This window comes from Eulemur rufifrons, chromosome 7 (genome assembly GCF_041146395.1).
Source record: "Eulemur rufifrons isolate Redbay chromosome 7, OSU_ERuf_1, whole genome shotgun sequence".
Lineage (NCBI taxonomy): Eukaryota > Metazoa > Chordata > Mammalia > Primates > Lemuridae > Eulemur > Eulemur rufifrons.
In genome coordinates, this window is record NC_090989.1 from 279,205,754 (window position 1) to 279,221,168 (window position 15,415).

The window sequence follows — 15,415 nt, forward strand, 5'->3', positions numbered from 1 at the left end:
AATAATGGACCCCATCAGAATGCCTCCCAGAGCTCCAGGAAGCCCCTACGACCCCAGATCCTCCCACCTGCACCCCTAAAGGAGCAGGAGCAAGGGGCCATCCCAGAGGGAGGCCAGTAGGGCCCCAAGTCAGGAGTAGGGAGTCGGTAGGCCTGAGTTCTCTGGCTGACCTTGCCACTTACCCATGTGTAAGCCCCTAAAATCTCTGGGCCTCAGCTTCCCCATCTGGATGAAACGGGGGCTGGAGCCTTCAGCCTACCCCCTTCCCCAGAGTAGGACGATGGGCTGCGGGAGTTGGTGATTAAGAATACAGGTTCCGGAGTCCAAAAGGCATGGTCGACTCCTGGTTCCAGCATTTATTGCTGAATGATCTTGCTCAGTCCCTTCACCCCCTGAGCCTCCATTTCATGGTCTGTAAAAAGAGAATAATAGCATTTTTTGAGGATTAAATGAGCTAAAGTAGGGGGCGTGCTTGGCACGATCCCGAGCACAGCACCACCACCAAATGGGGCAGCGCTGTTATGGGATTAGTTAGGAGATGCTGCCTCCTGATGGCCAGCAGGGGAACTGCAGGCGAGCGTCCCGGGCCCAGAAGCGCAGAGCGAGGCCGGCGCCCCTCACTCGGTGTGCGCCTCCACCCACTGGCAGAGGCGACGGGCGTAGCGAGCAGGGCTGACAGTGGAGAAGGTCCGGCCCGGGTAGCGCAGTGTCTTCCACAGGTGTTCCAGCCGCTTGCGGAGCCCGTAGACCGTGGCGAGATCCACGAGGCCCAGGAAATAGCGCTGCTCTGGCCCGTCTAGGATGTGCAGGGCGTTGGGGGCGTCTGGCAGCAGCCGGCGGTTCTGGGCAACAGGCTCCTCCGGGCTCTGTGTCCCTTGCACAGACCTGGGGGCCGATAGCGGGGTGAGGCTGCCGCCTCCTTCAGGGAACACCAGCCAGTCTGGCCTGCAAGCCCGGCCAGGCTGCTCACTTCTGGCTCATTCCCTCCCACACCTGTGTGCCCGGGTCTTTGAAGTCAGGTAAACTCGGAGGCCGAGTAAGGTGCAGTTGAAGGCCTAGAGGTGCACTGCCCTGGTCTTAGCCACTGGCCACATGTGGCCACTGAAATGCAGCCAGTCCCAGCAGAGATATGCTGTCCGTGTAAAACACGTACCGAATTTTGAAGACAGTATGAAGAAAAGAATGTAAAATGTCTCATCAATTGTTACGTTGATTAGATGAAATGATAAAATCTTGGATGTATTGAGTACTAAATTGTGTTATTAAAATTAATTTTACCTATTTCTTTGTACTTTTTAAAATGAAGCTACTAGAAAAATTTAATTGCAGGCGTAGGCCAGGCAAGGTGGCTCACGCCTGTAATCCTAGCACTTTGGGAGATGGAGGCAGGATGATCGCTTGAGCCCAGGAGTGTGAGGTTGCAGTGAGCTATGATGACGCCACTGCACCCCAGCCTGGGCAACAGAGTGAGACCTGTCTCAAAAAACAAAACAAAACAAATTACATATGTGGCTTGAATTATGTTTCTATTGGGTAGCTCTAGTCTAGCACTTTTGGGTCATACAGACCTTGGCTCTGCACTTAGCTGTCACATGACTTCAGGTAAGTCCCTTATTTGTTTAATTCCTAAACTTCTGTTTGTAGTCATCCAACCCTGGAAGTCTCAGGGTCTCAGAGCTGAAGTTTTGTAAAACAAAATTCAACAGCCTCAGTTTGTAAATGGTACATGTGTGCTTTGCCTCAGACTGTATTACAAATCAGAAGATGCCTTTGGCGGGCGCCTCCCCAATCCCCCAGCAGAAGCAGGTTCAATTCCCTAACTTTGTCTTGCAAGCGTCGCTGAGGGTGTTTATTCCTGTCCTGTGGGGTAAGGTGGCAAAATAAGCCAATGAGAGACAAGCCCTGCCCAGGTGCCAACCAATCAGAACACAGAGGTCTGAGAGCCGGAGCAGGATGCCGGTACCCTCTGGGGTGCCAGGGGTACCTGGATGATGGGGAGATGTGGGACAGGGGTGTTCTGAGTGGGGGGCTGGGAACTGGGTGGGGATGGGGCTGGGACAGTCAACATGAAAATATTTCAATATCACAACACTGTTCTATGAAAGCCAAAACTTACTGACTGAAGGACAGCAGGGACCTAAGCACCAGATGGGGGTGGAGGGTAAGGGACAAGCTGACCTAGTTTGGATGGGCAGATCTGGGGGTCTCTGCCCCATGACAAACATGCCACCATCCCAGGCCATGCCCAGCCCAGCCACAGGCTTTGCAGGGAGCCATTACTCTGGATTCTGCCTAAGCCTCACCCAACCCAAGTTCTTCCTCCAAGGGGCAGGAACAGGGGGCTGGATGAGTGGACCTCATCTTTCACTTCCCTTGTCCACCCCCTGGCTCAATGGGCTTCGTGTCCTAGAGTTTCTGGCTTAACCCCTATGTGATTCTGTTTAGCCACAGAGGCGGGTCTTGGAGAGTTAAAATCCAAGTAACTATGTATTAACAAGAGTCATCAGAAAGTTATTCTGATGTTGTGTTTCTCTCTGAGCCTCAGTTTTCACATCTCTAAAATGGGAATGAGTCCACCCTCTGAATGAAGCTCATGGTTGCTATGTAAGGAGAGATGGTTACTACTACAAAGGCGAGGACATGATGATGGTGCCAATGGCAATGGCCTCAGGGTCCCAGAAGTGGAATGACTGGCTTAAGGGGCAAGGGCTCTTTCTAAGGCAAAATTAAACGGGTCTTTCCCTTGCTCTGAAAGCTTCAATGGCTCCACATCCCCTGCTGGAAAATGGACAGATTCTTCAAAATGCCACTGGACCGCATGTGTTCTGTCCCCTGTTGTGATCCACCTGTGGCCCCGGCCCCTACGAGACGGGCTTCTCTGGCCTTCCCTCTAAACACACAGACACATGTGTACATATGTGTACACACGCGCGTTCTGCACTCTCCAGCCCTCGAGCCTTTGCTCATGCTGTCCCCCCCACACACAGAAGGCCCTCCCTCCCCTCCACACCTGTCTTTCCCATACTCTCATCACCTCACTCTGCTGCTGCTCACCTGGCCATGCGGAAGATGAGGCTGCTGCCTGGGCCCCTCTCATCCTCTTGGAGATGCTGGAAAGCCATCAGGAGGCTGTAATCCAGCACGTTGAGCTCCCGGAGGAAGGTGGTGTCCAGTTCCATCTGGCGGAGGAACCAGCTCCGCTGGGGCCCTGCCAGAGCATCAGTGCCCCAACCTGAGCACCCATCATGGGCCAGCCACGGTGCTCCACACGCTTCTGCCCCACAAAGGCAGGTGTCATTACTGTCCCCATTTCACAAATAAGGAAAGTCATCTGTAATTTGCCTTGGTCACCTTGCTAGGAATGGTGGAGCCAGAATTTGAACCCTGCTCTGTCTGACTGCAGAATTTGGGCTCTTAACAACTCACGAAGAGGGCTGTGTGGGCACCTGTCTAAACTTCACCCTGCATGGACGAAGAGTGGGCAGGGGCCTCCCTGTGGCTTACCCAGGTCGATGGTCTTGCCCTGAAAGTTGAGGTCCTTCAGCACCAGGATGATGGGGCTGCCCTCAGGGGCTGGCTCCACCCAGCGGCTCACCTCACAGCCCTTGATGTCATACCTGGGAGATGGGGGTGCAGAATTCAGCTTTTCATAGATTTGACGCAGACAGGGAACCTCGCAAGGTAATAGTTAGAAACAAGAGCTTCCACTGGTGACTGTTCACATATGCACTAAACTCCTTGCCTGTACTGTCCCTAGTCCTCAGCACATCCCTGCTCCATTACTGTCCCCAAGGTAAAGATAAACAGGCTCAGAGAGTTCCTCTGACTTGCCCAAGCTACACAGTAAGTAAAGAGCAGGGATTCAAACACAGGCCTTTGAGGCTTTAGCCCTGCCTGTGCCTGCCTCTCAGCACCTTGTCATCACCGAGGGTGTCCCAGACACAGGGCTCCAACCCTAGACAGCAGCACCAGGGAAGCTGATGGCCCTGAGGAAGTGGCAATGAGGAACGCGTGGGCAGAACAGCACTGAAAGGCACAGAGGCTCTGTGCAGCCAGGGAGGCCGGGTTTCAATCCCTGCTCCTCGCAAATTAGCTGTGTGGCCTTCTGAACCTTCCTCAGCTTCTCTCCATAAAATGAGGAGAACAACAGCTACCCCTCAGCATCGTTCTGGGAGTTAAGAAGATGATGGGCCGGGCACAGTGGGTCAGGCCTGTAATCCCAGCACTCTGGGAGGCTGAGGCAGGAGGACTCCTTGAGGCCAAGAGTTCAACACCAGCCTAGGCAACATAGAATCCCCTCTCTACAAAAAATTTAAAAATTAGCTGGGCATAGTGGCGTGCACCTGTAGTCCCAGCTTCTGGAGAGGCTGAGATGGAGCCTCACTTGAGCCCAGGAATTGGAGGTTGCAGTGAACTGAGATGACGTCACTGCACTCCAGCCTAGCAGACAGAGCAAGGCCCTGTCTCAAAAAAAAAAAAAAAAAAAAAAAAAAAAAAGAAAGAAAGAAAAAAGGAAAGAAAAGAAAAGAAAAGAAAAACAACGCAAATGGCTCGACACAGCGCCTAAGGCATACTGAGTGCTCAAGAGATGCTGATTTTCGGTGTCACTGTCTCCCTCCCGCCAGATCGTGGGATCGTCCCTTCTCCTTCCTGGGCCTCAGTTTCGCTGTCTTCCTAGTGCGTGTGGGTGCTTCAGAGGGCACGTTCCGGGTGGGGTCGGGCCCTGAGGCCTGCTGCCGTGGACTCACCTCTCGGAGATGCGGCCGGCGGGGTAGAAAACGCTGTGCATGATGATGAAGTACGTCTGGGGACCGGGATAGGGAGTGAGGGAAGCCAGGCTCTCACCCTCCAGCCGCCCCCTCCGCCCAGCCACCTCGCTTCGGCCTCACCCACCTTCTTTCCCCCGGCCACCCGCAGACTGTGCACTCCTGCAGGGGAGAGGGAGCCAGGTGAGGGCCCCAAACTCCATAACCCGGGGTCCACCCGGGTCCAGCCCCAGCCCCGGGCCACACCTCCTTCTCAAGATCCGCCGCATCCCGAGCCCACCCCTCCAGGCCCCGCTCCCAGACTCCTTCCTTGGCTTAGAGTCCCTTTGCGACTGGACCCCACCCCTAGACTCAGCCCAGTGATGCCCCGCCCACACTCATGGGCACGCCCACATTCCCTCCCCTGGGACGTCCAATCCCAAACCCACCCCTTTGGGACCTCCCCAGAGCATGGCCCCGCCCACAGGCGCCCGCTCTCCCTAGTGCGTTACCACCTAGGAGCAGACCCTACCGACCCCAGCCCCCAGCCCCCGTACCCAGCAACCGGGCGAGCAGCGAGTGCGGGTGCCGCTGCAGGTGCTGCACGTAGCGGGGCAGGTGGGCCAGCAGCGCCCGCACCTCCCGGCGCCTCTGGGTCTTCAGGAAGAAGCGCTGGTCGTGGCTGGGGGCGGGAGAGAGAGGTCACTGCCCAGGCTGGGCTGCAGCTACTCCCACCGGTACCCCTGCCCTGGCCTGTGCACGTGGATCTCTCTCCCGAGTCTCAGCTCCCGGCCTCGCCACCGCCCCTCTCGCCTGCGGCCCTCGCCCTCAGTCTCTCCTTCCCCGATAGGACTTCCATCCTGCCCAGACCCTCCCTGGCCTTGGTCGCTCTGGTTCTCTCCCCAAGGAGCAGTCCCCACCACTCTGCCCTCCCTCCCCCAGGGGCACCACCCTCACCCCTGCCCCAGCCCGCGTAAGCTCACGACAGGAAGAAGATGGCCTTGCTCTTGGAGGTGCTGAGGAACTGCAGGTAGGGGCCGGCCGGGCCCAGCGCAGCCTGATAGTCCTCCTCCGCCAGGCCTAGGCAGCGGCGCAGCCGGGCAAAGGCTGGACCAGCCAGAGTGCCCAGCTCGAAGCCCTGTGGGGGAGGAAGAGCAGTCCCAAGAGTGTCCACGTGGGTCCAGGTGCACAGCTGGCCCTGGTGCTGGAGGGTCAGGATGACCACACGCTTCATGCAAAGCTCCTAGGCAAGCCATCACTACCCCTGCACAGGTGGGGAAACTGAGGAGGAGAGAGAGCTAAGACCGGCATATGCCCCCTCCCGCACAGGAGTCTTGGGTTTCCTACCTCGTGAACCTGGGTCAGGACCTCGGAGAAGTCCTCCTGGGAGGGCAGCCCCTGCAGGGAGGGTAGAAGAGCTCAGGGCAAGTCTCCGTCCCCCACTGCCTGCCCCAGGATCTCCGACTGTCCTGCACCTGGCCTTGCCCCCTTCCTCTGGTTTAATTCCTTCAGCAAACAGGAACCTGAGTTGTCTCTGGGTGTGTCTGAGGTGGGCAGATGGGATGCAGGGAGGACAAGGGTGACCTGAGGCAGGTATGTGTGGTGTGTCTCACCCACCGCTGGGTCTCCAGCACCTGGCTCTGAGTTCAAGCCTGGCACATGCCCCCCCACACACACATTGGCCCAGTGAAGCCAGATCCCATCCCAGTACAAGGGGATGGTCCTGAAGCCACTGACCTTCCTGACACAGCCTGGGAGGGGCAGGATCAGAGAAGCTGCCTAGGGGCGGCAACCTCTGGGAGGAGCAGGGTGCTCATAGCAGTGAAACAGCATTGGTGGCCACCAGCAAGGGAAGGAGGGCCTGAGTGGCTGCAGCAAGTAAAGGAGGCGGTGTATGAGCAAGGCTGGACACTTAACCCTTGGAGCCTGCAGGCTGTTGAGGCCATGCTGAGTACTGGGGAGCCATGGAAGATTTTCAGCAGGTGATGAGGTCAGGTTGTGGCTTAGAGGACCCTCTCAGGCCCCTATACTCCCTGGACTTCCAGGTTCCTGTGCCAGGACTTGGCCTGTGGGATGTGGTCACACTGTGCACACATGCACACACACCACACAACACACTTGCTCACCGGAGCCTGCCCAGCTGCTGAGCTTGCAGTTGGGTGACCCTTTCTGCTGAGCCAGCCTGGCCCCAGCCTGAGCTCCAGAGAGGACAGGCCAGGCTGGCAGGGTGGGGGTGGGGTCCCTTCTCAACCGTATACTCTGGCAGGGCAAGGAGAGCCTCAGAAAACACAGAGTACAATCCCCCTCCATTATACAGATGGAGACACTGAGGCTCAGAGATGGGCAGAGGGCCACCTGGTGTCACACAGCAACCACCTGAGTCAGGGGGTCCTCACACCCCCAACCCTGGGCTTTCCAGCTTCCACCAGAATGTTCCTCCCTCCCTGACTTCTGCCCTGGATAGCGCTCTCTGATCCCCAGGTCTGCAGTATTAGCAAGGCAGGGCACCAGGCCAGTCTTGGCATTGGTGTGGGGATGCATGGGACAGACTGGCCACTCACCGTGGGTGGGTGATCCATGGAGACCTGGGTGGCAGCCCACAGCCCCGCCTGCATCATACACATCATCCCATGCAGTTCGTGCCCCGGGCCGATCTCAAACAGGCCCAGGCGAGACTGTTTGTCTCGGAGGCGCCAGAGGAGCCCGCGGCAGCTGGAGCTGGAGGTGGGTGCTCTGCGCGCAGCCTCTGGGGAGGGGGCCAGGACCTGGTGGGGGTAGACACAGGAATCAAAGACCCTGTGGCAGCATCTCAGAGGGGAAAGACCCTGGGCCACTCCCTCTACTTGTGAGACTTCCCCTCATCTCTCTCTGCCTCAGTTTCCTCAGTTGTAAAGTCGGGATAATGCTGGTACCCACCTCACCAGGTGTTTGTGAGGGGCCACATGGTGCCTGGCATGTAGCCGGCACCCACATAGAGTGATGGTTCTTACATGGTCAGTGGGTAGAGCATGCTGCGGCAGTCAAACCTGGCCGAGACTGAGCGTCTCTCACCGGCTGTGTGACCTTAGGTAAGTCGCCTAAACTTTCCGTGCCTTATTTTCTCAGCTGTCACATGAGAACTGTAACTCCTTCCTGGCAGGCATTAGCTGCTAGTGCTGTTGGTTTGAGCTCCTTGTACAGGAACCCTTGACAGGAGCGGCTGAGATGCTGCCATTCAGTCAATCTACTCCCCTCGTGCACGCTGAGCCCCCCAGGCTCCCGCCGAGGGTCAGCGCGACGCTGGGATCACGCGGCAGGGGCTTTTTATCATCGTCCCCGTTTTCGCGACGAGGAAACTGCGGGAGTCCTCGGGGATACCCGCCAGACCGCCCCCTCTATACCTGCCGCCCCACGCGGGGCGTGTCCTGGTCTTTGCCCAGGGCAGGGCCCCTCCCCGCTCGGATGGGGGCGTGTCCGCGCCACTCGCGGAGAGGAGACACTGCCCCTGCCCACTACCCCTGCCCTCTCCTGTCCTCTCTCGGGTCTGCACCTACCTCGCGGGGCCCCGGGCTCGGCGCAGCCATCGCCCCCGCTGCAGCTCTCCCGGCTTTGGCCGAGTTCCCTGTTGCCCCGCTGCGGGAGCCAGGCCCCGCCCCTGCCTCGCGACCGACCAATCGCGCGGCGCCGGTCACGGCAGCGCCCAATCCGCGCGGGGGGCGCCGGCGATCGCCGGCGGGTCCCGCCCCCGCGGCTGCAGCATCCTTGGGACCGCGGTCCTGGCGGGGCGGAGCCGCCGGGCGTTGGCTACGGTCCCGGGAGGGCGAGCCCGCCGTTTTCCCCGCTGGGGTGGGGGACTCGGGTCTGGGGGCCGCCTAGAAGCGAGTAACCTAAATTCTGTCCCGCCCACCCACTCTGCCGTGGAATTCCCATTGACTTTCTCATGTGCGGAAACTAAGATGCAGAGAAAAAAGCGACTGCCTCCAGGTCACACGGGAGTCAGGGCATCCATTCATTCAACACACATGTTTTGAACGCCCACTTTGAGCCAGTAGTGCTAGGCCCTGGGGACTTAGTGGTGAGCGAGAGGGAGGGACACATCTGCCAGCGTGATCTTTTAAAAGCGTAAATCAGATGATGTCACTCGTCACTCTCATGCTTGGAGCCTCCAGTGGCTTCTCAGGGCAATGGAACAAAATCCAAGCTCCTCACCGTGGCCCCAGGCCCGTCTGTCCACTCTCCCTACACCCACCACCCAGCCACACAGGCCCCTACAGTTCCTTGGCCACCAAACCCTCACGATCCTTTTCCCCAGACTTTCAGTTGCCTTCTTCCTTCCAGTTATCTCGTCTGCTCTAACCAGGTGTCCCCTCCCCCCCACTCTTGATCACATCACCTTTATTTTCTTTATCCCCGTATACACTGTCCGAGATTGTCTTGTTCATTTATTTGTTTACTGCACCTCCCCCCTAGAATGGAAATGCCACAGGGGCAGGAAGCATGCCGGTCTCATTTTGAAACAACGTGAGTAGAGTATGCAAAGGGCCTGGGCCAGTCCCAGGAAGCGAAAGGCCAGCGTGGCTGGAGTGAACAGGACAGAGAAAGCGAGCGAGCAGCCACGGCCTTGTAGGCTGTCATAGGAAGACAGGTGCGGACCCAGAAAAACATCGTGTGAGAAAGATGCTTGGATATGGGTTTTTGAAAGGCCACTGGTTTTTGTGCATAGTTTGGAAGGGGCCAGAGCAGGTGGGGCGTGGGGGAGCGGTGAAGAAGCCATCCTTGACTTAGGGCAGAGGGTAGTGGCTGTGCATCCAGAAAGTGGCTGGGAGGAAGGGAGAATTGATGTGATTTGGGGACTTGTGGTTGGGGTGTAGGGGAAGAAAGCTACAGCGGGGACACAGGATGCCAGTCAGTCATGAGAGGGGGCAGGCAGGAGAAGAGAGCCAGAGTTGGGAAAGTCTAAGAATTCAGCTCACAACCGGAGGTATCAAGGTCCCACCACATCCAATGGGGACGTCAGGTGCACAGCTGGGGCCCAAAGGGGAGAGCTGGGCTGGAGGCAAGCCTGGGAAAGGACGGGATCGCCAGGAAGGGTGAGGGTGACAAGGCCTGTGACCAAGCCCTCGGGAGCCCATGGCAGAAGAGAACATGAGAGAGGCATCAAGAACGCTCATCACAGACACCAAGAGAGTGTCTGAGGGCAGGTCCAGGGGATGTCATGTGCCAAATGTGGCAGAGGGTCAAGGAAACATCCCTTGGATTTAAAGAATGGGCATCACTGGTGGCCTCATGGGGTGCAGCCTCCCTTGAGTGACAGGGCAGATGCCGGGAACAGCAGGAAGGGAGGTGTGGACACCCTTCCGGGGAAGTTTGGCAGTGAAGGAGAGAGGGGGAACTGGGAGGGAGTTGCTGGGTTAATGCAGGGTCCTGGAAGTGGAGCCTGGAGCGCGTTCAGGAAACAATGGGAGAGGTGGAGGTTGTTCCCACGACAGGCACCACTGGTGACACAGGCTCCTGCCACAGCACTGGGGAGAAAGGACCCAAAGCCCAAGTGTGCAGCTCCGCCTGGACTGGAGGACAGAGGACAGGTGACACAGGCAAGGGAGGGCAGGCGTGTCTGCAGCTGGCCCCTTTTCTCTGTGATGACGGAGAAGCCTCCGCTAACTGGGGGGAAAGTGAACGTCTCAGGCTCGGGGGCAGGTTCACACTGGGTGCTGTCGGGGACGGAAGAGGCTGCTCAGGCACAGCGGGATTGCCTACAGACCAGGGCCTGCGTCAGATCAGCTACCCTGAACACAGCAGCCCTGCTCTGACTCAGTAGCAGCCTTTGTCACTCAGGGCTTGGCTAAGTTGGGCTGCTGCGTGCAAGAGATGGATGATGACGGGGCTTTCAGACAAGTGGCCCAAGGATCCCTAAAATAGTAAGTCCATCCTGGCCACGCTGCCAAAGGGGAGACACGGCAGAGGCAATGCCAGGGCCGCCACGGGCTTCAGAGCTGTGAACTCCACTGAGTCGGAAGCACATCTGTCCTAGTCCCAGCTTTGTCTCCAGTGTCCAGCATGGGGCAGGGCAGAGGAGGCACCTGAGGCACCCTCACTGTACAAACCAGGGTCTTCTGACCTGAGACCAATGCAGGGGCCACCTCCCAGCCCCCTCTCTGGTAAGGATGGCACAGAGACAAACACGAAATCAGTGTTTATTGGTAAGCTCCCCACACAGGTCAGCCCTGGGGCTGGGGCCCGGGCCTCCATGAGGACTGGTTGGTCAGGAGGCCGGCGTGGCGGCTCTGTGTGCCGAGACGTGGTGGCGGCTCTGCGGTCAATCCTCCTAGGCTTTCCAGGTCCAGAAGTCCTTGTGGGGTCTGGGGCTGTGTCAGGCCAAGGAAGCAGCCTTCGTAGAGGAGCAGGACTTGTGGGGAGAGGTCAGAGAGGCCATGTGCCGCCTCAGAACCTGCTAAGTCCAATATCAGCATGTGAAAGGAGGGAAATTGAGGCAAGATGGTAGAACCCAGAGGAAAAAGTGACGGGAAGTCTGACGGTGAGGTAGGGAGAACCAGCCAGCGTCTTTCATGCCCAAGCCAGAGGGGATGAGAGGTCTCCTAGGTGCTCCTCCCTCCTGGCTTCTGGAAGGGTGAGCAGGGGAGGAGCGGGGCTCTGGTCAGTCAGGGGTGAGTCCTGAACAGCTCCGTCCCACAGGGATGTCTGGAGGGCAGCCAGGCTGGAGGGGGCCACAGTGCCTGGACCAGTCCCGTGGGCTCCCACCCTTGGTCCCTGCCCTGGAGAGGAGGCCGAGAAGGGGCTAGCAGCCTCATCCCTGCTGGGCCTTCACTGAGCCTTCTTGGTCACTCTCTGGTTCTTCAGCATCATGTAGGTGATGAACAATCCTGGAATATACAAACCAGAATGGCCAGGTAAGATCTGGGCTCAGGGATGCTGGGAGGGGAGGGCAGGGCAGGGCAGGGCAGGGCAGGGCAACCCAACCCACGTGCAAGGCCATGCGCCTACCCAACCACCCTCGAAGGCATCTGCCGTCTCCCCAGTCATTCAAGCCACACATCCACTCACATTGATTCAACAAACACCAACTGAGTCCCTACCTCAGGCAAAATGTTGCATTTAGTGTTTCAGATTCCAAGGGCAACAAGACCCACCCATCTATCCATCACCCACTCAACCACTTGCCCACCCAATATCCACCTACCCACCCATCTACCCCATCATCCAGGCATCTGATTGTTGACTGACTCGTCAAAACTGCTTTCCTGTGCTGAGTGCTGAGGCCATAGTAACAATAGAGACATAGTCCCCATCCCTGTGAACCCATAAGAGATAAAGAGGTGCAGGAATTAGGAGGCAGGGCGACAAGAGGGTGAGAGGTGACTGAGGTGTGAGCAGAGTGATGGGGTGAGCAGGAAAAAGGGAGACACACCATTAGAGTCCAAAAAGCCTGAGGCATCAGGAAGCCCAGAGGAGTTACTGACCATGGCCTTGAAGGAGGAACAGGAAAACCCCAGGGGAGAGCTGGGGGCAAGGAACCTCAAACAGATGTACAGCAAGTGTCAAAGTGTGGAAGTAATTTCAGAGGTGGGGCCCTCCAGACACCCTGCCCAGGGTCGGGGCTGCGGTGAGGGGGTGACTTACCCACAAACAGCAGCAACAGGAGGCCCACCGCCAGTGGGATGGCGACAGCATAGGCCCGGGGCAGGAAATACTTGTGGATGACATGCTGGCTGTCGATGAACGGCTGGCAGCCAGGGCAGAGCTCTGGTGAGCAACGGTCGCCTCGTCCAGCCCCCAGCCCAAACACCCCACCCCCTCCATCTAAGGGACTTAGGATCTTTAGGACAATGGCATCTGTGGTGCCATGTTTTGTTTCCTTCATTCATTTATTTAACAGTTATTTACTGGGCACTTGCTTGGTGCCTGCCCTATGTTGGTGCTGGGAACCTGGCAGTGAACAGAAGCCAAGAGAACTGGCCTAAGGCACTCACAGTCTAGCAAAAGGTACATGAGGAATCTTTGAGTGACTCCCAACCTGGGCTCCCAGGTCTTCTTTACTAACATCTTTCTCCAAAGGATAGCAAGCTCTGCAAGATTTTGCCTTCCAAACACACTGCACTTCTTAAGCAACGACCAATAAATTTTCCCACAAGAAAAAAACATCCTAAAGGCCCTCATAAAATCCACTGGTACCTGCCATCCCCACGAGCTGGCAGGCTAACGGGAACCAGAACTTCCCCCAAAAGGCAAAGCAAACAGGGCACAGGGCTTTAAGTCCAGCGGTTATGTGACCTTGGGCCAGACCCTTCTCCCTGAGCCTCAGCTCCCTCATCTACAAAATGCGCACACCACTAGCATCTTCCTTGTAGTACTGTTCTGGATGTTCCATGAGCTCTGGCAGGTATAGCACCTAGCACAGCACCTGGCACTTGATAGCTGCTTAAATGGTGTTGTGGGTCGGTGTGAAGACCTAAGGATGGGGAAGGCGAGCCGAGGGCGGGAGAAACAGACATACCAAGAGAATCACCCAGGCCGTGTAGTAGGTGAAGATGATCAGGCTAATGGCGACGAGGCCGAGTCCCACCACCTGGTCTGTCCCCGTGGCCTGAAGAAAAGGGAGGGCTCAGCTGACGAAGTGACCCTCCATTAAGGGGCACTAACGGACGGGGGCCGTCGCGGCCGGATGACGCTCTACGCTTCCCATTCATTCAGCCGATGCTAGGGCTGACTAGGGATCAGTTTCCAGGCTGGCAGAGTGACAGGCCTCTGCGTTTTCACGCGTACAGTGAGCAGGCGGGAGACAGCACTCCCGGTTCCCAGTGCCCAAGCCCCAGCTCCCCAACAGACCCCAGACCTCACCCTAGACGCCCACAGCCAAGCACTCAGCCCCAACCTCACCATTGCCTCGGCGCTCCGCCACCAGAGCACCAAGCCACATCCGGTTCCGGATCCGGGCCCTTCTGGCTTTAGGGCGCGAAGCACGCCGGGAGTCGTAGTTCCCAGGCTGGTCCAGCAACACGTGGTCCGAGACCGGCAGGTGCCGCCTCCCTTTGCAAGTCGGGAAATGTAGTTCTCGAGGGAGTCATGGGGCAGATTGCTCCCCGAAACTAGGGAATGGGGCCGAGCTGGGAACCCGGACTGCCTGGCTTTCGTGGCCACAGTCCTGCGGGATCGTTCCCCCCGCCTCCTACCAAAGCCCATCTCTAAACATCCCAGAGTCCCAAAGCCAGAGCGGAATGGGGGTGGAGGACCAAAGTCCCATTTTTCAGATGGGGAAAGTGAGGCTCAGAGACAGGAGTCAGCGGTGAAGCTGACGCTGGAACCCGACAGGGAGCCCTACTGCCTGATCCCAAGGCCATACCTTGTCTGCTGAGGGGAAGGGTGCAGAGCCTGGCCTGGGGCGGGATGAGGAGGGCTGGCCGAGCCCGCATGGATGGGGAGGATTTCGACTGCGGGAGAGAGGGCGCCCTCTTGCCCATGGCCTGGCTTCCCTGGCGACCCTTCGGGTTTCCTCTACCTCTCTTCACCGTCTGCCTCTCTAGCCCTGGGTGTCGCAGCACCGGAGGTTTCGGACAGGCCCGTGGGAAGCCCCATGGCCTTGGAGGCCCTTTCCTCTGAGAACAAGGGGAGGCAGGGCCAGATCTTTGACGCTTCTCCAGCACCAGGACCTGGAACTGTCTTCCTATAGCGCGTGGGGCCGGCTGCGCCTCACCCATCAGGTCTCACTGGGGGGCCACCTCCGCACCCCCGCAAGCCGCCTTAGCAGCTGGAGACAGGGGCTTCTTCCCCTCTGCGTTTTTTGTTCTTTGAGACAGGGTCTCGCTTTCTTGCTAGAATGCAGTGGCATCATCATAGCTCACTGCAACCTCAAACTCCTGGGCTCAAGCGATCCTCCTGCCTCAGCTTCCACGGTAGCTGGGACTACAGGTAAGTGCCACCACACCTGGCTAATTTTTCTATTTTTTGTAGAGAGGGTGCCTCGCTCTTGCTCAGGCTGGCCTCAGCCTCCCAAAGTGCCAGGATTACAGGCATTTGGGATTACAGGTGTTAACCACCGCCAGGGCCCCCTATGTGTTTGGATCAGCTGATTTACTCAGTTGCTCTGGCCCATATTGTAAGTGCCCCAAGGCTAGGGTCTGTGGTCACTGCTGTATCCCCAGCACCAGAAAGGGGATTGGCACAAAGTAGGAGCTTTGAATCAACCAACCAGCTTTAAGAGTCAGTGTTTTTTGTTTTTTTTTTTTTAGATCCTGGAATGCCCCGAGTTGATCGTGGAGCCCCTTGGCCTGCTGTCCCTGCTTGAGAGGGCAGGGGAGAGTTGTTGTCTGGGCCTGGCATAGTTTGCTCCCGCCAGCAGCATTTATCTCGTCATCAGACCCCTCACTATGGGGGCTGTTCTCCCAAAGCTGACACGAGCAACCATTTTTCTCCTACAGCCCAATTCTATTCCTCGCCACTTTAGGGGATAATGGCTGTTTGGGGGCAGAGACAGAGGCCTGGTGGCCTGGCCAAAACTACTGCGGCTTCCTGCCACCTTTGAGCTTGTTAAAGGCCCAGAGTGACCTGGCTGTCCCAAAGCTTGGCTAAGCCACTGAGCTCCTTTGTAACTTGAGACCCTCAGGAGAAGGGGTGAGGGCCCAGACCAAGCTGTAGACAGTGCCAGCCTAAGGCTTTAGAGTTTGGGAACACACCCA

General features: G+C 57.6%; 2 protein-coding genes across 2 annotated transcripts; both read right to left on the reverse strand.

Moving 5' to 3' along the window:
- Positions 1-617: 617 nt before the first annotated feature.
- PIP5KL1 (phosphatidylinositol-4-phosphate 5-kinase like 1) lies at positions 618-8,308 on the reverse strand. The gene is made up of 10 exons (XM_069474710.1): positions 8,279-8,308; positions 7,307-7,510; positions 6,093-6,143; positions 5,729-5,883; positions 5,303-5,427; positions 4,894-4,928; positions 4,749-4,804; positions 3,505-3,617; positions 3,055-3,208; positions 618-885 (listed from the first exon to the last, which is right to left on the reverse strand). Exons 1-10 carry the CDS (start codon positions 8,306-8,308, stop codon positions 618-620), a joined length of 1,191 nt encoding a protein of 396 aa, XP_069330811.1.
- A 2,604-nt stretch (positions 8,309-10,912) lies between these two features.
- DPM2 (dolichyl-phosphate mannosyltransferase subunit 2, regulatory) lies at positions 10,913-13,654 on the reverse strand. The gene is made up of 4 exons (XM_069474711.1): positions 13,620-13,654; positions 13,237-13,326; positions 12,363-12,465; positions 10,913-11,605 (listed from the first exon to the last, which is right to left on the reverse strand). The coding sequence occupies exons 1-4, from the start codon at positions 13,620-13,622 to the stop codon at positions 11,547-11,549; spliced, it is 255 nt and encodes an 84-aa protein (XP_069330812.1). The 5' UTR covers positions 13,623-13,654; the 3' UTR covers positions 10,913-11,546.
- Between the last annotated feature and the right edge of the window lie 1,761 nt (positions 13,655-15,415).

Bases quoted from the DNA above. Each gene is read 5' to 3' on its own strand.
- DPM2 (XM_069474711.1), bottom strand. The intron at 12,466-13,236 runs GTATGTCTGTTT...CCTGGCTGCCAG, and splicing joins CGGCCTGGGTGATTCTCTTG to CCGTTCATCGACAGCCAGCA. The intron at 11,606-12,362 runs GTAAGTCACCCC...TGTATATTCCAG, and splicing joins CCTGTTGCTGCTGTTTGTGG to GATTGTTCATCACCTACATG.
- PIP5KL1 (XM_069474710.1), bottom strand. From the start codon at position 8,308: ATGGCTGCGCCGAGCCCGGGGCCCCGCGAG. The intron at 5,428-5,728 runs GTGAGCTTACGC...TCCCGCCCCCAG, and splicing joins AAGGCCATCTTCTTCCTGTC to CCACGACCAGCGCTTCTTCC. The intron at 4,805-4,893 runs GTGGGTGAGGCC...CCCGGTCCCCAG, and splicing joins GGGTGGCCGGGGGAAAGAAG to ACGTACTTCATCATCATGCA.